General features: G+C 40.1%; 1 protein-coding gene across 4 annotated transcripts in view; it reads left to right on the plus strand.

The window, feature by feature from the left end:
• Positions 1 to 23,074, plus strand: part of UBE2K (ubiquitin conjugating enzyme E2 K) — a 45,589-nt gene extending 22,515 nt beyond the window's left edge. For 3 of the 4 annotated variants that reach the window (XM_065062636.1, XM_065062638.1, XM_021286022.2), the window contains 6 exons: positions 4 to 97; positions 5,275 to 5,333; positions 7,880 to 7,962; positions 13,819 to 13,918; positions 17,494 to 17,622; positions 17,968 to 23,074. In XM_065062636.1, coding sequence (XP_064918708.1) covers positions 4 to 97; positions 5,275 to 5,333; positions 7,880 to 7,962; positions 13,819 to 13,918; positions 17,494 to 17,622; positions 17,968 to 18,042 — 540 coding nt within the window. In that variant the 3' untranslated portion in view covers positions 18,043 to 23,074. The remainder of the gene's footprint in view (positions 1 to 3; positions 98 to 5,274; positions 5,334 to 7,879; positions 7,963 to 13,818; positions 13,919 to 17,493; positions 17,623 to 17,967) is intronic. The other variant, XM_065062639.1, reaches the window with a different exon arrangement.
• The last annotated feature ends 3,129 nt before the right edge of the window (positions 23,075 to 26,203 follow it).

Raw genomic sequence — 26,203 nt, forward strand, 5'->3', positions numbered from 1 at the left:
AAGACGAGCAAAAATCAAATTAAAGTAGATCTTGTAGATGAGAATTTTACAGAATTAAGAGGAGAAATAGCAGGACCTCCGGACACACCATATGAAGGCAAGTAATGTTTTTGTGTATGCAATCATTGTACACTTCAAATTGTGTCTTGAGATGCTTTGTTTGTAAAATTAATTTATAGCATAAATATGTAGAGCTATGTGTCTTAAAATAGCCTTTAAAAAAAAAAAATCAAATTTTAAGCTTGAAAAAATACTTCAATTGAATTTCTGTGTTGCCTGAAGATAGATCTGTTCTACAGTAAGTCAGACTATGCCATATCAAAGGTTAATTGTCAGGTATAAGGTGTGCAATGTAGTTGGTATGCTGCTGACTTTTGGTTGTTTACCATCTTGACAGTTTAAGCTCCTTAGCCATGAAGCATCAAGAAGCTGAGCTCCAGAATCTAGTGTAAGAGTACATGTATTTCTGTGATGTAATACGGTGGTCATTCAAAAACCTGTTGCATTTTTCCATCTCAATGAGAAATGTCATTGCAGATTAAATTTGGGATGAATCTCAAGCATCCATGGGTCCCAGTATTTAATTTATACTGGTGTGGAGGACTCTATAGTAGAACTTGTTTATGAAAGCTGGTATCAGTAATTGTGCATCTCTTCAGTCTGTAAAAAGCAAGATAACTTATTACATAGAGAAGGTTTAACAGAAGCTAATATAACATACTTCATTGGAGATACCAAATTACTCAATAGTGCTGGTACTTGTAAACTTTCTGTTTGCATGTGTCTGCCAGCTCCATATATATTACACCTTCTATTGAAGTTACTTGATCATAAATGAGGATTATTTATTTAATATTTGGTTACTTTAAAATAGTGTTTTATTCAAATTTTCTGTGCCAGGTATCTACTTTGATTTGAATTTGAACTTCCAGTAAACAAAAATGTCTCAAGGAAAGTTACAGGCAAATAAATAATTTTGTTGCAAATGAAAGCAATTTTCCCAGTTTTTCCTTGCTCTAGTTGTTCCATGCTTTGGAACGAAGACTGGGACTTGAGTATTGTCCAGAGACCAGACACATACTGTTTGTCATTATTTTGAAAAATATGTTCTCATCAAGTGGGGAAAACACCAGAAAATAGTTATGTAGCTTATAGGCGTATGTGCACTTGAATGTGTTGGTGGCTACCAATGAAAATCTGGTGGTTGTGCCTTCACTGGGGAGGACATCACTTCTGGTTTCTGCTCCAGGCTGGGAGCTGCTGGTGCAGCAGCACTGGCCGGGAGATCAGGGAGTCTCCCCAGTGCCCACCACCCGCCGGGCCCTAGGGCGGATAAGGGTGAGGAAACAGCCTGCCAGGGGTTGATGTTTGAGAATGTTGGGCAAGGGTAGAAGGTGTCAGAAGCTGAGGAGAAAGGAAATGAGCCTGGAGGGGAGAGAGTAGCACAGTAAGAGCATCTGTGATGGTAGGGATGCTCCCCGCTAGAACTTTAGTCCCAGAGTTCCTCTGCTATCTAACAAATAATGGTGGCTTTCTCCTTCCTCCCTTCACCCATGTGTCTCTAGCCTCATCTCATCTCATCAGCCACTAGAGTTTAGTTGTCAGAAGGTAATGTCTGGAAAGAAGCTAATTTCTTCTGGTCGTAACATGGGACTTCAGTTTAAAAGGAGAACCTGAAATACATAGTTGTTCTGGTGACCTCTTTGGAAGTGGATTACTGTTCAGTGTAATAGTTCTTCTACAAATATAGCTGGTCTTGTAAAGTATACAGATGTGAAGATGCTGCAAAATTAACTAATTGTGTACTAGGAAACATCAGAATGGTGGGGGGGAGGGTGTTGTTTTGGAAGGTTTTAGTGTTTGTTTTTCCATTCAAGCAGAATTCATCTTCCTCTGGTGAGCTGGTCTGTCACAGCTTGCCTCCCCTCCCCCCGCTCCCTTCAGGCCAGCCTTACCATAGCTTATAAAATTGACCTTTTTTTGGAGAATGTATTCGGAGCTGTTTGAAATGAAAGTTGTATTCATGTGTCACAAAAGTTAAAAACTATATAATGATTCATGAAGAGGGTAAAAAAAGATCTGAATGCCTGTCTGCAGAACTGGGTTCTGTGTGATGCTGGATAATTCAGCTACACCAAAATTCCAGAAGCTGAGCACTGTGTATTCACAGATTCAGCGTATCCAGCTAATGAAATTCAGCAATATGTGTTTAGTGCAGAATTTGTTGATGTGAAATATATGCTTGCTTGCTTACATATGAGCATATTTAGTGATGAAGATATAGTAAATACCCCATTTTGGGGGCTAAAACTATTATGTATTTTGATTATGGCAAGGATTTAATGGAAAAGTAATGTGATAGTAAGCTTACTTTAATCTAGAAGACACATGCATCCAGGAGCAAAATGAAACTTACTGGGAACCCAATTTCTTGTGTTTCCTGACACTTGAGTAATTTACTTTGGAATGTTAATATTTCTGTAACATAGTTTTATGCATTTATTCCCTTATGTAATTATGAAGGGTTTGCCAGTGAGTGTAGTTTAGATTTTATGACTAATGCAGTAATGCATACTGCATAATTACAGACTGATCTGTCATCTGTAGTCTGAACAGTGACACAGCAAGAAGTGCTTTATGAAGAACAGTTAATTAGTGCAGTAGTTCAGGTCAGACAGTTTCCTGGAGGGGATTCTAGGACCATTGTAAAGTGAAAGAACAGCAATATTTACTGTTGACTGCAGTTTTGAGGCATCTGAAAACAAACTGCTGCTGCAGAATTCTTTCGTATGAGGTGTTAGGACAGGGGTTTAAGTGTGACTGAGAGGAAAAATGCTATCTATTGTGGACAAATTTTACAGCTTTTTCTGTCAGTTGTGTCAATGCATTTTGATCAAATTAAAAGAATATTGCAAAACACAGCTTCAACTGAAAAACATTTGCCATCCCAAAGGAGAACATGTATGTTTGGAGAGAGGACTTTTGAAAGTCTAGGTTAATGGCTGTTGGATTTTACTTGCTTCAAGAGCTTTTCAATAGATTATGGATTTTTTTTTTGTTTGTTTTTTTTAAACCTTGCGTAACTGTAGTATTAATTTCAAGCCAAATTCACAAGTGAGCCACAGTAACTGCAAAATTTATAATAGGGTTTTTCTTTAAGGAAAAGAGGTAAAACTTGTGAGACATATGCTCCAGTAGGAGTATAGAAGGAATATTCTGCCATTACTGTTTAATTCAATATCAAATATTAAATAGCTGTTGAAAAGCCATACATATGCATACTCCTTTTAAAAAAATTCCACAGAAATACTGATATGCAGAAGTTGATACATTAGTCATTTGCATTTTAAATGTCATTAAGGAAATTATTATACAGATTTGTCCAGTTTAAGTCTTCAAGCCTGCATTTTTAACTGCAAAGTTCAGTACACAACAACAGTACCTTATAAATAATATTACCAACTTGCTAGGCCCTGCAGTTTTAACATCTTTTGAACTTGGACATTCCAGGTAGAAAAAACGGTGGCTGAATAGCTGCAGTAGTCTGTCTTTTAAAGGCAAGTTTTAGTGGTAAGCAGAAGAAATGGTAAAGCTTAGGACAGGTTTTATATTACCTTACAAAATGGTGTGACAGTAAAATCATACAGGGACTGATGAATTTCTTCAATCCAGGAGCAGTGCAATTGTTCTGTTTCTTAGGAAAAAAATGATGCTGAATTATGCTTCGATTCAGACAAACCAAAAAGCAAAGTTAGTTAAGGTCTGTTGTTGAGGTACCTGTCTTCAAAAATATAGCGGCTGTGCTGTCCTGTAAGAGAGGTGATGAGCTTAGACATCAGCTATTTTAATTTTGGATTTATTTGCTTTTCTTCTACTGTATTTTCTGTTAAATCTTCTCAAGTTACTGCAGTGAAAACAAACAGCTGTATAAAGTAGTGGAAAATACAAAACTGTTATTAACCAGTTTGAGGTGTAGTGTATTAGACTGATTCATATTTTGAAAGTGAGAAGTGTTAGTAGCTGCTAAGGTGTGTGTTTTGGCACAGATAAAGAGCTGCCAGAGACTGAAATGTTCAGAGTACTCATTTGAGGTTCTTTTCCTGCATATGGATCTTTCTGCCTGTATTGAGACTACTTGAGAGCTGTTTTTGTATGGAGTGATGTGCAGCAGAGGCAATTGCTCCTGAAATCCCAAAGGAGAAATAGATTGCAGATACTTCAGCTTTAATTCAAGGAAATTTATAAACTGTAACAAAGTATATTGAGAGAGGGAAACGGTTCCTTCTGAAAGAACAGGAGTAGCAAGTGAGGAGAAATACTATACCTCTCTGTAAAATAAGATGTCTAAATTGGTGTGTATGTCTTGTTAGGCTTTGTTCTTCTTGTTGTTAAACTGCTGCCTGCCAAATGATCTTCAGTGAGCAGAGACAGTTTGAGATTGCTCCAAAAGACAGAAGTATTGATAGCAAACCTGAAAGTTAACAGAACTATAATTATGATAGATGTAGGTAATGATACTGTAATGGAGAGACAAATGATGAGTGTTTAGAAAAGGGCAGTAGAAGGTAACTCTGTCTGCCAAGCTCATACTGTACTTTATTTGCATGCTGTAACTCTGCAAACTATATTAATAGTACTAGTGTGTCCAAGTGTTTGCAGAATTGGATTAGAAGTAACTACTTCAGACAGTTAAGTAGAACATAGTGAAAGTATCACTGGAGCCTTGTGTTTTTAATTTCAAAGTGTGGGAGCTTTTCTTAAGTGACTTAGTCGAGCATTCTTCAGTTCCAGAAAGTTTAAAATGAAATACAGTTAATTTCAGTTGTGTAATTTGAAAAAAATTATTGACATGAGGTATCAGAAAAAAGTCAAAATAGTGTAATATGCCATGTTCAGCTTGAATGTTCCTGTGACCTGTGTTTCATCTGTTGCGGAGGGGATATTTACTTCACATTTTGATATATTTTACTAAAATAGAACATGACAATTACAAGGTTGGAGATGAGAAACTATGGGAGAATGTACACGTTAAACTTACAAATCAGAATCTGTATTTCATACGTATAATCAAATATGACACTGTTAGATTGACTCTACATGCATTTATTTATAAAGTATATGAAATTTAGAGTTGTCTTCTAGCTAATACCTCTGAGTAAATTTGAATTACTTAAAAACCTGTCTATTTAGAAACATAAGCTTTGTTGTTGTGAAAGACTAAGCTGGAGTAGTGTTCTTTTCTTTTAATTTGTAATTTTTTCTTGTCTTTTGCAGGTGGAAGATATCAACTAGAGATAAAAATTCCAGAAACATATCCGTTTAATCCTCCTAAGGTACTGTAGACACTTTTTTGGCCAAAAAAAAAAATTGGCTAACAAGTTGGTTTTGACTATTCTTTTTCATTTGCTTGTGCGTGTAGTCTCTTTGTAGTACCCGTCTTTCATATTTGTTGTTGTTTTGTTTTGTTTTTTCTCCTCTAGAGAGGCATTGCCACTGTCATTTTTAGGCAGAAATAGTGCAGGATGCATAGCTGTATCCAATCAGAAGTACACTCTAATTATTCCTTAAAGTACAAACTGGCAGATGCTGGGGAGAAGCTTGTGCCTTATTATTGACCCTCATGTAGTTTATTATTGGCAAGATAAATACAGTTTTCAGGCAGTTTTACTTGATGTAGAGATTATGGCTGCCTTCCCTCCCCCTCACTATTAGTGAAGAAATGCTGTAATAGATCGATTCTTTTAATTTCTTGGGCTCCATAAATTATATTTAGTTGACTCATGTCTAACCTACCCAGTTTCTAGTAGTAATTATACAGTGAGGTGTACAGTTGTGTGAGTTGGAAGAACCAATAGAGAAATACAGTGGTCTTACTGCAACTCTGAAGGAATGTATGAAACCTGCACACAGACGAGAGACAAGAGAAATGGCTGTGGTAAAGTCACTCCTACAGTTTTTTGCATCTTATTGTCCTTTCAACTTTACTGTGTCTTTCTAGCGCTTTAAATTTGTGAGTCCACTTCTCTTCTAAATGGATCAATATGAGCAGTGTTCTCCCCAGCCATGTGCAGCTGCAACTGTATATTCCTGTGCCCTAATTTAGTCCCTTCTTCTGTATTTTCTGATGAATCATCAGACTCCCGAGATGTCTAACTCAGCTCCTTGATTGATTTTTCTGTTTGTCAGAAAGATGTCTTTGAATTAAGAATGTGTCCTAGATCCTGTTTATTTTCACCCTGGTAGGTAATACTGGGAAGGAACTGGGGAAGAGAAGGGAGAGGTGCCAGTGGCTCTTAGCTCCTTGGCTCTTGTCCTTTGAATGTCTTCCTTGACACTGGAGTGAAACACATTGAAAGTCTTAAAGAAACATCTGTTGGTTTCAGTTATTTAGTCTGCATGTGTGCTGGCTGGAGCTAAAACAAGGAGGGCTGAAACAGTGTGTAGACTCTGAAAGATGGATCTGTGGATCATGGTTTAATTGCTGCTTTAGGGCTTGATGGTTTCCATTTCCAAAGCTTCCAGACAGCTGTTAGAAGCTCAGTGCACTGTACCGTAGCACTGCTTGTTCTGGAGCCTACAGTCTTGAATTGGAGGCCTTTTTGCTTGTGCCTGGCCTGGCCTTTTGTCTGAAAGATTTCTTTGGCTTGTTCAGTATGTGCTTTGACAGCCATTGTTAGCTGTCATTCACTGTGAGAAATTGCCTAGTATTTACAGGCTTTTTACATTTTCAAAGTGATTTGAAGAGTTGAGCTAGTTAATAAGTGGCTCAGCTGACATGGTCTCTTATTTTCTGTCCCGGAAAGCAGAACTGTTGTGGCCTTGCCTATTTATACACCCATGATGGCACTGATTTTTATTATAGCCCTGTATGTACAGTCTTTTGGTGTAGGGCCTGACACGTAGCGTTCTCTGCACGGATTTGCTTGCCGATCGAGGCAAAAGTTGAAAGACCTGTGTTATACATAAAATGTTTCTCAGGAGTTTGGGGTGAGGAGGTAGATGCAAGAAACAGACAGGTCAAAAGTCACTAGAAGGCAGTTAAAATGCAACCTGAAATAGGAGGTTTGAAGAAAATGAAGGATAAATTTCTAAAGGCATGTATATATTCCTTTCAAAGGACAGGTTGGGGTTTTAAAAGAAAATGCTGCTTTTAGCTTTCTCAGTGTCTGTAGAAAAAAAGAAAAAACAAAAACAACAAAAACCAAACAAAAAAAACCCACCTGACTTTTTCCATGCTTTGTGAGCATGAATACTCTTTATTTTAGTGTAGTAGGTCTAGATCCTTTCGACAGCAAAGTAATTGTAACCTGGTTAGGTTTTGGTTTGTTCAAGAGCCTTGTGCATATGGGTAACAAGACTGGGTGGTTGTAGAAGTATTGGCATCCACCAAGGAAATTTTTATAATACTTCTGTGGCTTTAGCTGAACAGTGAGATTCAATACCTATGGTAAGAGTTTGGGGACTTGTTTCACTTTTAATAAAGTGAACTTTCTAGCATTTAAAGTGTTGGATGTTTTAAGTGTGTTTGGCCACCTAGTTACATTGAAAGAGTGGTACTGCTGGAGGATATTTCTGAGCAGCTTTGTGTGATGCCAGGATGTGCGCGCAGGACAGTGCACGGGAAAGCAATTTGGGATGAGTTTGTCCTCAGATGGGCTGTAGTCGGGTTTTAAGTAAAGCAAGTCTCTGTCTAACAAAGGGCCTTGCAAACTTGAAACCTCCTGAAATAAGTGGTGTCACGTGTCTTAGTTCTGTTTTTTAGCTTGATATGTCCTGAATTATTATTTCTTTATAATATTATTAGAAACAGTACATTTAAACTGCATACTTACTATACTGCATTTAATAATAATTTTTGTTTTTAAAAATTGTCTTCTAGGTGCGGTTTATCACCAAAATATGGCATCCTAATATTAGCTCAGTCACTGGGGCCATTTGTTTGGATATTCTGAAAGATCAATGGTAAGATTCCATACAGATATAAATGTGCAAAATCAAATATACCAGTGTCCTTACATACTGTTAATCTCTTCCTTTGAAACAGTGTCTTCATTTGGAAGCACTAAGGAAAGAATTTCACAGAACTTGGTTGTTGGGGGGAGGGTTCCTACATACTATAACCCCTTTTCAAATTTTTCTTAATGTATTGATCCCTTCATTTTCTAGTGATGCTCTGTGTAAGTTTTGGTTTTTAATCATGGTACAAGAAAGTTACTTGAGTGTTGTTGAAGTGCTTGGCAAAGCCTCTGGTCCTTTGGAGAAGAGGAAGCTTGTGGCTCTTTCCATCCTTTCTTGTTTGAAGGATTTCGGTATTGTGATAGAAAAGACTGTTTTTTCTGAGTAGCTTCCTAAAGCTTCCTAAGCCATATGAATGGTTAATATTATTTAAATAGGTTGTTTATCATTCTTCAGTATATGCTGTTGTAGCTGTTTAAACTGAGAAATACCCACATCACCATGTTTAAGTTTTCTGCATGGGTAGGTTGAACAGTGGTTTGAGTAAAATGATAGCTTCATTAGAAAGCAGATAAACAAAACAACAACAAAAAATCCCCAAGCAATACCCCCCAACCTCGATAATTTAATAGATTTCACCAGGTAGTAAAAGGTAAATGGGACAAATGCAATGCTGAAATATTCTAATGGATGTGTTCTAGAAAATATATTTAGTTCCGCAGTCTGTCTCTTGTAAAATCTTTTAGTAACAAGCTTTGTTTCTGAAGTGCCACTTCATTGACTTGTCATGCTCTTTGCTGAATAATGCTGCTCTTGTTGGTGTGCTCAAATGTAAGTCTCAAATTCCAGTGCATGTCTGTGTTTTTCAGGGAGGTTAGTGGGAGCTGAAGGACAGAATTTGGGCCTATGGGACTTAGTAGGTTTCTTAAAGAGTTAATAAACTGATAAAAGAGTCACATATGGTGAATATAAACACAAAGTTTTTAATGTGTTTGTGTCATTTAGAAAAAGTCTTCCTCTGCTCACCCATCCAATGATTTTCTATTCCAATGAGCATAGTTGAGATATTCTACATACTGGCAGGAGGTTTTATCAGTTTGCAGAGTAATGTGTTTAAATGATCTTTTTAATGAGTTTAATGAAGTTCTTTCTTCACAGTATATGCTTTATGCTGAAATTCTTTGCCGCTGTGGATTTTCATTATGTTTAGATTTGTAAATACCTGTTATGCCAGTTGTTTGCAAAACAGCTACTGTTTGCTGGTAGAATTAAAATAACTATATGATTTTGTAGAAGTAATACTGCTTATGCTGATCTGATCTGACTTGTTATGTGGTTTCACTTACTGTAGCCTATATTTATCTTCCAGGCTAGTATTCTGTCTCAAAATCTTATTCTTAAATATAAAATGTATCTAATAATGTTCATTGAAACCTGAGAACTAAATTACTTGAAAGCTGTTCTGCATAAATCCCTTGAGCAGTGATTATTTAGCAAATGTGTTGTGGCTGTGTGTATGGCTACAAAATACTCTTGCCCGTTGTGGTTTTGACAGTTGAAATAAAAATGAATAATAAGAAATTTTTTCATAGTGGCTGTACTGGGGGTTTCACACTTCAGTTTCAGTTGAGATGCAGAAATCATTGTAAGAGAGAACACAATTTTGATAGATATGTGAGCACCAGCCAGCTCGTAATCATCTTGGGTATCTAAAACTGCTGGGTTCTGTTCACAGTGTTTGAGGAGCACTGAGCCTCTTTAAAGCTTCGAGAAAAATGCAGAGGATATTAACATTGTTTGAGAGAACTCTTCAGCAAGCAGGCTGTCTTGCCCCCCCCAGCACTGTGTCAAAGCTATTATTCTCTTTTTTTTTTTCTTCCTCCTTTCCCTAATGGGTGCCCAGTCTTGTATTTCTCATGTAAACAGTGACTACAACGAGCTCCTACTCAAAGGCCTTATTCATTTCCTCCCTTCTTCCAGATTCCACAAGCCCTTGGTACAAGTTCCCAGGGCTTTTCTCTTGGATTAACAAGCTTAGTTATTTCACAAATGGAATAAACACTGCAGATTATTTTATATATATATATATATATATATATATATATATGTATATATATATATATATAAAAATAGATACTATTCCCAGTAGCCATGTTTGGTTGACAGAATGGAGCAGCAGTCTGCTGGCTGCAGCTGTTCCTGTTGTTCTGCTGGGTTACCTCTCAGTAACTAGAGAGATTATTTCCAGGGAGGAATGTACAGAACATCAGTAAAAACGTCCTAAATGGAAAATTACTTAGCCGTTAAAAACGAAGAAGAAAAGGAAAAACTGGCAGTGTTTCATAATCCTCTTAGGACTCTTTCTGCTCATCGAAAGGTAAGAGATTTCTTACCTCAGGCATGCTGGGCACAGCTGACTTGTTGTGCTTTTTAATATTATCACTATATTCACACAAACTAGGGGTGCCCTTTTTTTTAATGGAAATGCCCCAAGATACTAAAAAACAAACAAACAAAACCAAACAAAACCCCAACAAAACGTGAGTAAAATATATATTGGCTTTCTTTGTTCTGATTCACTTCAGGTTTCCTGTGCAGTTTAACAAATGCAATGCAAATCAAAAGCCTGGGGTTTGGTTAGGGTGTCTGGAGCGGATGCTTTAGGTTTGACGTCTCAGAGGGAAGGTGCTTCCCTGCCGTAAGCTCCCTGAAGCTCACTGGTAGGTGTTACTGGCATTTCCTCCCTCTTGTAGGTGTCAGACCTGCCAGCCTGCACAGGGTCTACGCAGCATTTTGGGATGAGGGTGGGAGTCAAGGGTTATTGTAAACTTGAGGAGAAAACAGGAGCCAGTAGTGTCGGGGAACAAAGGCAACAGAGTGTCATGTGTAAGGTGAATATGATGCTGGGATAGAAGAAGTTTTACCTGCAAAACTCATTATACAAGCTGCCTGCTTTTTATTTATGATTGGTCAGGCTTTCATTGGGGCATTGTACCCACTTGGAGCATTGTATTCCAAGAAAGATAGTAACCATAGGAAAAATTGAGTCAGGTGACAAGAATGATGGTCTAAGCAAATATGACCCACGGTGGAAGACTGGAAAGCCATTGCAGTGTGCAGAATATCAAGCATGGTGGAGCACTGAGGTAGATTTCCCAAGAAACTTGTGAGGCTCCAGTTAACAACAGAGCAGACAGAATTCTGTCAGGAGTGACAGAAAACCTTGCCTTTGCAAAGGAGGAAGGGAAAAAGCTAAAACCCAAGCATGAAGCCAGCTTGAGTTACCAAAGGAAATTGCTTGAGCTCCATGAGATGTTGCGTATAAATCCACACCTAGAAATAAACTTCAGATATAAGAAGAGTTGAAATTTTTTTTTCAGGATTCTATTCTGGAAAAATAAGCCCTTGAGGAGCATTGGAAAATGTGGAAGACGTGTCTTTCCACTGGAATACTGTTTTAAGGAAAATACAACTTTTTTGCAGCACATTCTTCTCTAGCTTATGGGGATGTCATGTGGATGTCATTGTTTTTAGTTTTGTGCCACTATCAGCATAGGTTTTCGTCTAGAACTGATGGTGAGAGTTGTTTTTGCTCTTACTAGTCTCTGTAAATGTAGTTCTGGACAGTCATCTCCATTCACTTTATTCTCCCAAAAGAAAGTAATGGGAAGGAAGAAGACCTGCTTAAGGTACTTGGGAAACAGCAATCTATTTTTAGCTGTCCCTTCAGTTTCTTCCAGGAATCTTAATTTGTGTCTGAAAAATTAAGACTGAGCTACATAAAAAATAACAAGACTTTTTAAATTCCTTTGATCTGGGCATATAATTGGTGTCCCAAAGGCAGAAAATGTTACATGAGTATATAATAGTTACACAAAATATGTCAGATTTTCTTTACCATTAATCACAAGCTTCAATTTCCTTTTTTCAATACAAACAGCAGCTGAAGCTGTAACAGTTTTCTCTTATGATTTAAGGATATTTCTTTAAATGTTTGTGTCCAGTGAAGACTTTGCTTTATTATGCATGTGATGTGAAAGCCATTTTGAGGCATGAGACTTGAAAGTAAGTTGTAAACTACATTGTTAAACCTTTTTACATACATAGCTAAACTAGCCCTGTCTGTAAACTAATTATGTTAGAGTTTGAGTATGCTGGGCATATAGCCATCTGTATATCCAAATTGATGAGGCATTTATTTTTATTATTCATTTTGAAATTGGAGTATCGGCACAGAAGTTCAAGTCCCAGTGTGCTTTATATAAAAACCTACAAGCATAAGAGATGAACAGGGGCTGGGAGGGCCTGGCAGTCTGGAAAACCAGAGGCGGCTGCAGCCAACACAGAACTTGTGTTCCAGGCATCCGCGACACCTTTGGTCCTTACTAATGCCCCTGCTCCCCATGGTGTATTTGCCACTCCAAGAAACTACAGTGTAAATGCAAGTAAATTGCATGCAAAGGTGACACAAGTGACGTGACCCCTTTCATGTCGTCTTATCTGTTTTAAATAATGGCAGCATTTTCAGATGTCTCTAATGTCGGATGATTTCTGTGAAGGAAAGTGCAGAATAGCTTTTATTTGGTGAAAGTAACTACTGTATCAGTTACAGTTGGTAGATTATTTCATATTAAGTCTGCTTTAAACTTACACTAAACAGTGTAATTAATTAACTGGGAAAAAAATACTTCAGGGTTTATAGCATGTGGTAGGATGTGGTAATTCCTGAAATTCATTTCATAGAAGTTATTAAATCCATTCAAGCATAGTAAGGCCCGAAAGACTTAGCATTCTGTGGTGGCCGAATGCTGAAATAGTAAATATTTTGCATTACATCCATCTAATACTGGCAGATAACACTTTGAATTGTGTCATCAATGCGTACATTAATTAGATTAATTTCAATACATTATAAACCATTGGAGGCACAAAGAACAGGGAATTATATGAGTAAAATAAAAATATTTGTGCTTTACGTGTTTCTGTGCTATGTTCTTCCACTCAGGTTTTTGTATGTGTGATCTAGGTGTGAAAAACAAGATGCTTTGTACACCCGAGTTTACTGTGTCAGCTGGGCTCTCATCACCCAGCTGAGGATATGTTTCAGTAACTAGGTGGCTTTTATCTGATTAAACATAATCTTATTAGTTAATCCCCAGCTTTGTTGTAATGTAAAGAACCATTCTTTGGCTTGGTAGAAGCATTCAGCTTGGAACCTGAAATACTTCAGTGTAACTGGAAGAGAATCTGAAATTCTGAAAAAAAATGCACATTCTGTAACAACCGAACTATTATTACAGTAATAATTTGCTATGTAAGTTGCTAAGTTTTATTGAAAAATGTCATATTAAAACCGATGCAATGCAGAAGATATGTATTCTATAAAATTGCTTGTCTGCTATAAGCATTTAAAATATAGGTCAGTATTTCTGCACGTGCTATTTGGCTATGAAGAGTGCCAGCAGAGGGAGCACACATGGGCTGCCCGCTCCCTGCCTACACTTGCGCAAGGTGCTGTTACTGGTAGTAAAGAAGGACAACACAAACTTCAAATTGGCTTTAATTTCTTTTTTCAGATGGAATGAATTATGTTAATTGGGTATGGTCAGGTGTAGATCAAGGACTGTATTTTCCAAAAGCTTAAGAAAGCGTTGTTAATAAGAAAATCCATGTTTAAAACTCTATTTAAATAAATACATTGAATGGCATTCTAATATCTATAAGCTGTAGCAATTTAAAATTACAATTCTTAGACTTAGGATTTGTACATGTACTCTTATATCTTTCAGGATACTAGTGCAGCAGCAAAGGTGAGTACAGGCGTGTGATTTGGTGAAGTCATTTTCAAATGTTTAATTTTAGGGCAGCAGCAATGACTTTAAGAACAGTGTTGTTATCGCTGCAAGCGTTGTTGGCAGCTGCAGAACCAGACGATCCACAAGACGCAGTAGTGGCAAACCAGGTAAGATACTCAGTTGACGGTGAATTTGTAACACTTCCGTGACCTTTGCTAGTTCGTATTAGGTCCCAGACATTGGGGGAGATAAAGATTTTAAATAATTTATTGGAAAATTACTTTGCAGTAAGCGTGAGTTACTATGGTGGTTTTGTGCTCTTTACTCTTTGGATTCCAGAGTAAGTAGCAAGTTATTTTCCAGTGTCAGGAAGTCTATTTTGTTAGTTTTGTTCCTTTTTTAGCTTGTCAGAAATGTCAGGAGACAACTACATAGTAAAATGAATCCCAGTATAACTTGCCATTTAAAATCCAAGGCTTTTAGTAGAAGAAAAGCAATGGTGTATTGGTTTAAAATTAGTTTTGACTTGATAGTGTTCATGGGATTTGGCTTGGGCTGTAGCTCTTCTTCCAGATTAATATTAACATTTTTGAGCATTGCATCTGTTTAATGTCAAAATTTTATGAATAGTGTCTTTACCTGAATTACTGTTGCATTTAATCCTGGGGAGCAATTTATCTGAATGAAGCATCCTGTGTATTTTACCTTTGCAAGTACTCAGGATAACTGTTTTAGTCACTGGTTAAACTGGTATCAGTAGAATTCTGTAATCAACAGGGTTTGTTGCTTTACAGACAGTAGCGATAACTCCTAAAAAGTAGTTACAATAAAATGTCAGTTGGACCGTATGCCATACCAGGGCTGACATGGTTCTATTTAAAGTGTTGATGAAAGATAGGAATAGTCGTTCTATAACTGAAAAGTCTGACAGTTTTCAACAAAAGCTCAAGTAGGTGGGTGGTGTTTTCCTTTTCCCTCTGGGAGGGGGTGGGCAGCTTGGGCTCCCCACTGACCGGCAGTCAGGGTGTAGTTCAGTAACAAAGGAACAGAGCGAGTAGAGGGTTCTTCCAGCATCAGTCTCATCTGTAAGGACTCTCCAGGACAGGGTGTGCACTCCTTCCCCATAACAGTCTCTGTAGGAGGCAGATGAGCAGTGCATCAAACCTGCCAGGATTTGGAGGGGGTGCGGAGATGAGGTGCCCCTGCGGCCCCGGGCGGGGAGCGCTGGTTGCTGCGCTCAGCAGCCAGTGCAGAACGCGCCTGTGGGTTCTGCAGCGCTGGGAGGCTGCTCTGAACAAATGTCCCCGAACAGTTCTGTCAGCCTCAATTGCTCAGCGCAGGGAGAATTGCTGCGAAGACCAACAAGGCCACCAGGCATGTCCCCGCACTGTTTTTTCTTGCTGGATGCATGCCCTTGCTGTCACGCTCTCTTTGTTAAACAAAATCACTTTTTTTTTTTTTTTAAACAAAGAGCAGGAGTAGTGTTTCCCGTTCCGGCTCTGGTAGAATTTTGTGTGGGAATTGTAACGGTCTTGTAGAAGCACTTGAGCTGGAAAGAGTTTTTTCTCAGGCAGAAAACTTCATGAAACCTCATAGATTGTGCAGAGCCGTGTTCCAGGCTGCTGCCTGTGGGGACGTGTCCTGCGGTGCTGTGGCAGGGCTGATGCGGGAGGTTTCCCTTCCTCCTCTTTCCTGCAAATACCTGCAGGAAAACTGTACTGGGGCTTGGCCTTGCGTTACAAATGTGTGTCTAAGTAGAAAGTGATTATAACATCTTTGAGAGATGTGGTGGTAATCACCCGGTTCCTCCATGTGATTTATTTGGTGGTGGGGTCTTTTTTAGTTTCTTTTTGTTTTGTTTTGTTTTAGTTTGTTTGTTTTCCAAAGCAAAAATTCCCAAGGAGTTAGTTATCCTCCACCCTCATTTTTCATTATGTTAATTTACTAACCTATGTGTTAGACTACGAAGCTGTCCCGGTAAATGGCAGCGTCCCACAAGCTCTTGAGCTGAATCCTGGGGAGAGCTCCTGCTTGAATAACGATGGGATTTTCAGACACCTCCCACCTTTCAGACACCAGCTGTCTGGTGTCGAAACTGCTTCAGCCAGGTGCTGGGTTTTGTTGGAGTACAGCAACCTGAAGTGCCTCACATTCCTGGTATAGAGACATCAGTAAAAGGTGCCTTTAGGCTTTTCTCAATTCAGTGAGAAGTTACATTATTTATGGGTACCTAAGTAAAGGAATTTTATTTATAGAACACTGAAAGCTAGTTCTGAATAAAATGCAGTTATGACTAATCCTTTGCACTTGAGCTAGTTGCTTTCCAGGCTTGGCGGTGTTCTCAAAAATATTGAATAAAAAAAAACTGGGGGAAGGTCTCAAGAGCAAAAGAATATAGTACTTCAGGATGCCACTGGTGCTTAACTTAATCCTTACTCTCTTCTAGTCATTGCAACGGAAGACATTTATTACAGACTACTGTATCTATAACCACGAGTTATTTCCAGCAATAGGTAGTCTCCCATGTTTGTTTTAATGCCACTAATAATCAGGTAGTAAATACACAAATGACTTGATGTGGATCAGAATTAGTGGGAGGTGTACAAAGCACATAATGCAGTGTGGTTCGTGGGTGTTGCTGGGGGGCTGGTAAAATGAAAGGCGCAGCAGTAAAAAAATATTGTGTTCACTTTGACGGTGCTTTATAGGTTTAATGAGTGTTTTCTTATATGAATAAAATGCTTAGAATGATATTCAGGCACATTTCTGTCCTTAAAATGCATCTAAATATTTGAATATTATATTTCCAATATCTTGTCGTATTATTTAGTGCTAAAAAATTTTATATATCTAAAGATGGAAATGCCTACTTTTTAAAAGTATAATGATTAAGGGAGTCTTTTTTTAAAAAAAAATACAAATATTTTAAACTTATATTGCGTACAAAAGTTGCTGAAATAGGAAACTTATCTTGCATTTCTGAGTCTAATTTGTGGCAGATGACCCACTTCCTTGGCTTTTGAGTTCTTGGTGCAGGCTGAAAACTCTGTGATAAGGTCCATTCTGTTTATTAGAAAACTTGTTAGTCGTTGGTGCAAAATAATATTTACATAATCTGCATGATGTATGTTTTCTGGTAAATAATAGCTTGCATGAAAGGAATTGCAGCTTCCTGGCTTTTTGCACTTGCTCACCCATTTTTCAGCCCTTCTTTTGTCACACATGCTATCAATATCTTTATTCTCGGAGGAAAGCCTGGTTGTAAATCGTCAGCCCTGACTGAAAAACTGCAGACGTACTTGCAGTATATAAAACCAGGCGTATTTTTAAGTGATTAGAGCAATAGATTAGTCTGCAGTATGTACTTCCAGGAGATGTTAACATATGGATAATTTGTGTTCTGCCACACTGAATATAAATTTTCTGTAGCTGTGCTAAATATAGCTGCCTTACTTTTGATCAGTGCAATTGAGAGCAGTACCTGATTGTACACATAAAATACCCACATTCTGTAATTAACCTAAAGGCATAAGTGCATTAAATCAAATGCTTGCATAGGTTTGCTCTGTGTAATCCTTGCCTCCAAATTTCATTTCCAAAATAGCAGTACAACTAGTGTGCACCACGGTTGAAGATATTGTGGGAAGAATGATGGACTGGAACCTGCCTGTCGTTTTGCTTTGTGGTTGGATTGCTGACTTGTTTTGACTTTCCCCTTCTCTCCCCTCTCTCTTTTGTGTAGTACAAACAAAATCCAGAAATGTTTAAACAGACAGCTCGGCTTTGGGCACATGTGTATGCTGGAGCACCAGTTTCTAGTCCAGAATACACCAAAAAAATAGAAAACCTTTGTGCTATGGGCTTTGATAGGGTAAGTATGTGTAACTTAAATATTCTTCAGTAGGGGCAGGTCAAGTATATGTGTATAAATACTGGGAGTCACTAGTATACTAGACTCACTACTTCCATGACCTTTTGTAGGTGTAATCTTTCTGTTTTCCTAATTATTTTTAAGAATCGGAGTGTGAAAATACTACATTACTAGTAAATCTTGTGATCTATCCCCATCTTTTGTAACAGTTTTTCTATAAATTAGTTAGTTTACCGTTTGTTAAATCCTAATGTGTTGTGATTAACCTGAGAACTTTTCATTCCGCTTCTCAGAGCTGCAGGCTCACACGCTGAAAATGTTGTTGCTTTTGTTTTCTCATTGCAGAATGCAGTAATAGTGGCCTTGTCATCAAAATCATGGGATGTAGAGACTGCAACAGAATTACTCCTGAGTAACTGAGCCATGTAGAGAGAGCTGCTTCAGTAGTCCAGCTTGCCCCTTCTGGAGGAGCATCACCATCTGTTATTTTTAGGATTCTATATAGATTCTCTTTTAAAACTGGCACCCTTGCCTGATGATGCTATCTAGGCACTATTGGAGACTGAAAAACCGCTCTGTAAATAAAGCTAATTAAACGTCTGTGTAAATTTAAAAAGGGGAAATACTTTAATTTTTTTTCTTACTAAATATTGTAAAAATTCTTGGAGCTCAGCTAAAATAATGGGGGAAAAACATGCCTACTTTAGTGTTTAGCAGTGTGACGAAGACTAGCAGGAACTTGCTTCAGGATTTTGATTTAGTAATTCAGAAAGCAACATTTTTGAGTGTTAGTCATCAAAATTGTTGGTGCCACTCATCACAGCTATCTTACTGTTTTTAACATGGATCCTATGTGCCTGTGGATTGACCTATATTTGCATGCTTGTACTTAATAGACATATTAGGTAGGGTCGCTGAAGAGAGCACCACTGAAATACTCGAGTGTTCTTGTAACTTTTTTTCCTGAAAGACTTTCAAGACTTACCCAAAGTTCCAAATGGTGACCTACTCAGAACCCGTTCCTCTTTAGCTTATTCATTGGGAATCCTGATTCTCGTCTCCCTGCCATCGTACAGCTAAAAATTCTCCCTAGATTATGTTTCTTCATCTGTGGGTATTTCGTGTGCCATTTACAGTAGTCTAGGCTCCCCTTTAAAGAATCTGTTTTGAATTATCAGTAATGATTTTCATCCATCCTGTTTTCTCCACAATCTCATAAGGAGTATGCCTCGATATAGCACAAAAAGATGGAGATGGTTTTCTTTCCTTTTTTGTCTTAAATAGATGTAAAATGTTCTTTAGTATATTCCGGGTAATATGATTTCACTGGATTTGAAGGAGGAAAAGCTGATTCTCTAGCATACTGAGAATTAAAAACAATTTTTCTTTGAGTACTTGATATGATGCAATCAGCTTTTTGTTTTTTCTTCCCCCAGCGGTTTTCTGGCTTTATTTTGGGCTTCAATGTAAGGATTGCTTACCAGGTACCTTAATATTCATCCTTGCTTGCGTTTTTCTCTAGTTGACACATGGAGGCTGTGTTGGTGTTCTTACTGTACATACTTCAAATGCACATAGAAGTAGAAGTGTGTTCTCAATTTAGCTTTCTTTTGCATTGATGTTTCTGATAAACGAGAACTGAAATCTTACCTTGGCTTGTACATACAGTCAGTCTTTTTATTCGTATTAAAATGACATTTCATCCTGAGTGCAAAAGCTTGAAAATTATTAGTTTTGCAACTTCAAACACTAGTACATCTATTTAAAGAGAGCTGTAATGTCTTTGTGAATATGACGCTAGCTTTTGAGAATATATCTGACAAGGCAGTTCAGAGAAATCCTGAGACTGGAGAGTGGGGATTGTGGATAATGGAGTACTACAAAGTCATTTTTTCCATCACTCTTTTGTTTTTTCTCTGAAACAGTGGATTGATGGGGTGGAGAAATACGTCTGTTTGGGATTTTTCTGGAGCTATGGAGTACAAGATGAAATATTTTCACGCTTCATAGACGGTCTGTTTATAAATCATACTAGAAGAAACTGGAAACATTATTGTATCTGTTGAATATTTGGAGCACAGTGGTAGGGGAACAGAACCAGCAGATAGAGCTGTAGAGACCTGGCGAGTTCTGGGCTGTTCCTGTACCGCTCTGGCTGATGTGTCCAAGCTTAAACCATTTCAGGGCACAGACAGTAAATACTTTGAACTCATATCAGTGCAATACAGTGCTTAGTTTTTATACTTCTTTTTAAGGTGTAGTCAGTGATCAGTGTTCTTGGGTTTTCTTGAGTTAGTGTAAATCATTTGCAATGATGCCAAAGGAAATGAGTTGTTTTGTCTTTCCTTATATTTATTTATTTTTTTTAACAAGAAGCTGCTACTGTTCAGCTGGTTTGCTAGGTGAAAACCAGGGGCGGTAGGAAACCATGGCAAAACGCCACTTGTGTTAATCTCAAGTTGCTGTCTTTTCTGTTATACAGGCTGAGAACTTCTTGGTTACATCAACACCTTGGTTTTTTACCCTGGTGGTAATTATAAATTGCTGACTACTTTCCCTTGTTCTTCGCTGCTATTTATCAAAAGAAAGAACTTGGAAATCATTGTCGGGGACATGAAACTTCTCAGTTATGGGCTTCTGAACGTGTCTTTTGATAGGATTAGTCTCCTAAAGAGAGCAGGTTTTTCCAACAGTACGTAGAAGGATAAAGGAAGCCAGGGAAAGGGGAGGGGGAGGAAAGAGGAAAAGGTTCTCAGGTGAGCGTGGTCGCCTCTGAAACAATGTCCTGTTAACTTTTATTTCTCTCGTGAAGTTACCTCATTTTCTTCTCTACTGCAAAACACTCGTCTTCCCCTTTCCCCTGATGTGTAGATGTTGGATACTGGGCTTTGCCCTCCATCCCTTGCTTGGTGGCAGAGAGACCTTGATGCCAGCTGGGCTGCTGGCAGGAGGGAAGCTTCTCAAGAGCTGAGCTGGGAAGGAAACTTGACCCAGCATTAAGGAGACACCTGTGGTCTGAAGTCCCTCTGAATTTTGACATGCGAGTCCTTTATAAGGAATGTTTTTGTATTCTTGGTAATTATCAGAGTTGAATATAGGGATAATGTTGTACGAGGTTAGTTTAACTGCAGCTGGGGCTGAGCCCTAGGAGTTTTGCTGTTAGTGTTCAGTTTATCGTCGTGAGTTTGTACATATAAAATAGTAGTTCTGTTTGCTGTAGGACTGAACATTGCGATATTCAGGGCCCTGTGCATTCCCAGACCCGGAGCTGCCCTGCGGTCCCCTCCGGCTGCACATTTACCACTTACTTACAACAAGAACACAAAACATGAGTACAGTTGCTTTCTACATACAAATAAATGCTGCATTGTCTTCCTCTATCGTGTAAGAAGACAGCTTGAAACAGTACTTCTGAAGTCTAAGTGGCCCCATTTTTCTAAGCAAGGTATTGGTAATGAAGTTTACTGATTGCCAGAGCGTCAGTCAGATTTCGCTGCTGAACATCTTAACATGCATTGAGCAAAGTAGTTTATCCCTTGTTTGTTTTGTTGGTGGGGAACAAGAAACTCCTTTCTTGTCCGGTTCCTCAAGAACAGTAAACTACAGCTTTGCCGTTTTCCCACGAGTGCCAAAAGCCCTGACTGCATCGCATCCCCACTCGCCAAATTCACAGCTTCCTCCCATTGCTGCTGCGAACAAGCTGTGTTCTCAGTATGACAAACTGGTACATTTTGGAGACAAAAACTGAGGAACATATCCTTCTGGGAAGGTGCGGCACTTTGTGCTCTTCATCTTGCATAGTCAAAACTTCTTTGTTTAAAAAAAGCTTGCTGCCGAGTACAAAGGACCTTGGCTGTAATTGGTTCTGTAGCAGTTAGGTACTAATGGTGTAGGAGCGTGTCTTGTTTTTTTTAAATTATCGTTGTGTTTAATTGTTTCCCAAGTAAATTAGTGTTGGAACGCTGACATAAGGAATATAGGATCTTCCTGTTGTTGTCTGAAAGGAGGAATTAAATAGCCAGAAAGCAGCTTACCTTGTAACACCAAATCTGCGTTACGTGGTGCAGATAACAGAAACATTTAAACTATGCAAATGTAAGCCTAACGGCTGCGGATCAGACTCGGCACTGCAGAGCACACGGGTTGCTTACTGAACTGGAGAAGGGCTGGGGGGGAACCAGAACAGTCTCGAGCGAGAGTTGTTTCCAGCGCTGGCCACGTGCTGTGGGGGTGAAGGGTTCTGTTTCCAGCACAGGGAAGCCAAACTGTGTGTGCGTGTCCCGTGTTTCCTTCCCAAAGCCCAACTAAAGCCAGCTGGGACTTGGAGGCTTGCCCAAAGGGGGAGAGGTTAGAAAATGCAGTAGTGAAAGTTAGTTTTGGTTAATGTCTGCTGATGAGCAGATGCAATGAGAAGATGAGGTGTTTTCTCCTGGTATGTTTTGTTGATAGAGTTGACAAGAAGCATCTGGAGCCTGGCTGCTGATTTGTGATCAGCTGGTTGGTTTTGTACAGTTTTGATGAGCAATTAACAAGAGCTAGTGAAAGCGCATTTCGTCATGCTGTCTGTGTCGCAGAACTAAAGCATGAAAGGCAAGATGCTCGTTGGGTGCCTAAAGCTTCTCCTGGGAAGATCACGTAGGTGTCTTCTCTGTTCTCGTCCTCGTTTTCCAGGCGCAGCGTTCTCCCAGGGCTGGGCACGGGGGCAACCGCTTCTTGGTAGCTTTCTGATTTCTTCCAAACCCATCAGTAAATGGTGTATCTTGCTCTTCCCGTTTGTGGCGTTCGTGTCATCAGCTGATTCATCACCAGGCTCACAGGCCCAGCTCTCCTTACCGCATATTTTGCTTCTCGCTCAGTTATCCAGCTGCCGTGCTCTGTAGGTTTCAAGTTCAGATTTGTTCTCCCTGGACAAACTCTCCTGCGAATCATTTGCGCTGTGCTGTGATGTTCCTTCTCTGCTGTTACCTGCTTTGTAGGCATCAAAATAGCCAATTGCTTATGGTGCTGAGCCGTTCATCAGTAATGTAAGTCAAGATCCATGACTCGACAGACGAGGAAATGTACTGTGAAAATGCTGTACTTGTCCATTTTACGGTTTGCGGCAACTGCTGGTGCTCTGTTGTGGTGTCTGAAGGACGCTGTCATCATACGAATGCTGATGTCAACTGTTGAAGAACCCTGCTTTTCACTTACCTTTTCCATCCCAAATTCTGACTTTTCTAGTTAAAATATTTACCAATAAAAACAATATTGCAAGAGGTTGGTTCCTGAGCATCAGACTTCGTGTACAGGAGAAGCGGGTGGGCTGGAATGCAGCATCAGTGTTTTTTGTCTTGAAAATAAAAACTACACAAACACTTTTGTACACAAATGATTTTTTAATAAACACACATTTTAAAAGATGTTGATTTTCACTGGGAATGCTTAACAATAAATGCATGTTTCCCTGAAAGCAGTTCTTATGTTATTTCCAGTAGTTGAAGTTGCTCTGAGAGGGCAGTAAGGAGAGAGAAAGGGATGACCAGTTCCATGGTGCTCATGAAACATTTTTGAAGAAGGAAGTTGTATGAATACAAGCTGTGTAGTCAAAGTGTGTGCTACTTCAGGTGCGAGCAAGAACCAAAGAAATACATGTACAGCACCTTGTGTCTCCTTTAAAGACTATGTGTGAAGAAACAAAGCCCGTAACTCACAGAGGAAAATGTTCTTGGAGTTTCCATTTTTCATCTCATCTTTGTGCATTTTAAACTGAGGTTTGTATAAACTAGAGTTGGTTCTTACAGGGGAGGTGACAGCCATTGGGTAATAACACTGCCCTGCTTTCTCAGGTAGGAAGAACCCAGCAGAGAGAGTGTCTATGGGTTTGTTTGCCACCAGTACATACTTTTCACTTTTTTGGCGTGACTCTGTTGTCATTTGTTAGATGGGGCGAAGCAGTTTGTGGGTGTCTGCCCAGTGAAGCTGGGTGTGATGTTCTGTTTCACATCTATGGTTTTGCTGGTTTCCAGGCAGGCTCTGCCGCAGGGGATGGTGCTGCACGGGTTTACAGAGTTAAACCAGTGGTGTAAGGGGCTGGCTTTTTCATTTAACTTTCTGCCCATCAGAGGTTGTGTTGTGGTACACAGATCATTGAGCCCCTCTGCTGCGGGGGGCGGCTGCTTCTCTGAGCCTGCCCATTAGTTTAGAAAAAAAAGCCATATTCCCTTGCTCTTGTAGTTAGAAGCTTCTACAACAGGAGTAACGGGGAGCTGCTTTATACTGGAATACTTGCAAAGTTGTCCTACAGCCTTTGTCATTTCTTCCAGCACCTCAAAACTGTGAGTTGTCAGGTGAAACAGACTGACAGTGCTCAGCAGCTCGACCCCTCTGCTCAGCTTTCTGTTCTGAGAGCTCTAACAGTGACACACTGGGCTCTGATACTGCTAATACAGCAAATCCAGGGGTTTAAATTGTTTTAAGGTCAAGTCTGGGTCTGGAGCATCCGTGTCTGGTATAATGTCAAATAAATTACATTGCTTCACTTAGTGGCTGCCTAGTGTTGGAATACATGAAGTATTTAGGTGGGTTTGTGACAGTCTGGTGTAAAATAAAGGCTGATCAGGTGGGAAGGTGAGGAAGAAAACGAGTCCAGTGTTGCTGTGGGGAAGACAGGGGAGAAGCTGTTTTGTGCTGCTGGTACCGGAGCTATCGAACCCTTTGTCAACCCAAGTCCTCGGTGTCCAGCTGCCCTTGCTGGCAGGTGTGGGGCAGGGTCTGGACTCATGGCGCCAGCACCTCCAGTGGGTGCCTCGCTCTCCCTGCCCTGGGCTCCCCCTCCGTCCTTCCCAGAACTTCTCACAGCTGGCAGCTCCAGAACACAGTAGGTGGTGAGCAGTCAAGGCTCCTGCCGCCCCTGACTGAGAGGTTTGGGAAGTTCCCTGCAGCTGAGCCAGGTCCCTGGCTCACGGGAGCAGCCCTTGCTGCTCTCAGGGCAGAGCTGGCTGTCCCCATGTTAAACATCTGCCCCTTGCCTGGGTGGAGAGTTGGGTATGAGGTTGGTTTCCTTAAAGCAGGAACACCTCACTGATCACAGCCCCAAACCCAAGAGCTGGGTATGCTCCAAGGTGGGTTTTGGTTCAAAAAGCAGACCTGGAACTGGCTGGTCCCGTTTTGCACTGCATTAGGAACAGCCTGGCAGATAAGCCTGTTTGGTAACAAAGCAATAGCACTGGCAATCACTCTGTTGGTGCACGTTCATATTTCCCTTAAGCGCAAGGCTGAAGAACAATCCCAAACACAGCGCAGGGCCCAGGTGTTCCTGGAAGTGGTGGCCAACACGTCCTCACATCACTGTGAGGAGCGGTGTTGGACTTGAGGTTGTTTATCTGTATAGAAAGTGGTTTATCTGAAGCTGTCAGTTCAAATGGCACGAAAACCTCTGACATTGCTGGCTTTTACTGGTAACAGGGCAAACTGAGAAGTGGAGCCTGTGTATGAACTGCCCGGAGGCGAACGCGCTGCGGGGATGGGGGCGTGGGGGAGGGATGTTCTCCTTTTGCTTGGCACGCACATTTGCCATTGTAACATCTTCCACATTCAAGTCCTTAAATGGTCTGCACCACATCAAAAATGCCAGGAGTAAACTGTCTCCAGGCCATACTCGTCAGAGAGCGAGTTAGAAGTAGACATGTACGAACAAAGTAGTTACCAAAGTTCACTGAGTCAGACAATACAGAGGCCGAAACAAAACAAAAGGTTCTTAAACAGAAAGGAGGAAAGAGTTGTTTTTTTTATATTGCTTATTTGCCCTTCTCCCCTGTGAGTAGTTCAGCAAGGGAAGTGTAGAGTCCTGCACCTGGGGAGGAACCACCCCAGGCACCAGGACATGCTGGGACAGCTGGGGAGCAGCTTGCCGAAAAAGGACCTTGGGGGGGACCTGGTGGACACCAAGTTGAGCCTGAGCCAGCAACATGCCCTTGTGGCAAAGGCAGCAAACGGTCTCCCGGGCTGCATTAGACAAAGCGTTGCCAGTGGGTCGAGGGGGGGTGGCCCTGCCCCTCTGCTCAGCCCTGGGGGGGCCACACACAGCTGGGGGCGGCTGAGCTGGGTGCAGCTGCTGTCTGTCCAGGTGATCATGGAAACAGGGTCTGTGTCTGTCACAGTCGCTGCAAAAGAAGGCAATAAAATGGACACAAATGGGTGACGTTCTGCATTTGTGAAATGACAAAGCCCTCTTGCTAGTAGGAAGGTAAGGAAACAAACACCTCAGACTTTTTGGCTTAAAGGTACAATGGTTTGGAAAGAAAGTAGCTTGATGCAGTCAGATGAAATTCTGGTATCGTCTTGGCCAACTGCTTTGGGCAGCTTCCAAAAACATCCTCAGGGAAAACGTTGTTTTAAGAGTAGGAACCTCCCTCATTCCCCTGGCAGAGGTGATGAGTGCCCTCTGAACGTGGAGCTGCTCCGTGGGCGGGAAGGGGCTGGGGCACAACAGGACCAGTGGACTTTTGGAGGAGCAACACGTTACCAGGGCTGTTTGTTAGGGGATTTCAAGGCTGAAGAGTGACCAAGTAACAAGCAGATGTGAACTGTTGAGATCTGA

Source organism: Columba livia, chromosome 4 (assembly GCF_036013475.1).
Source record: "Columba livia isolate bColLiv1 breed racing homer chromosome 4, bColLiv1.pat.W.v2, whole genome shotgun sequence".
NCBI lineage: Eukaryota > Metazoa > Chordata > Aves > Columbiformes > Columbidae > Columba > Columba livia.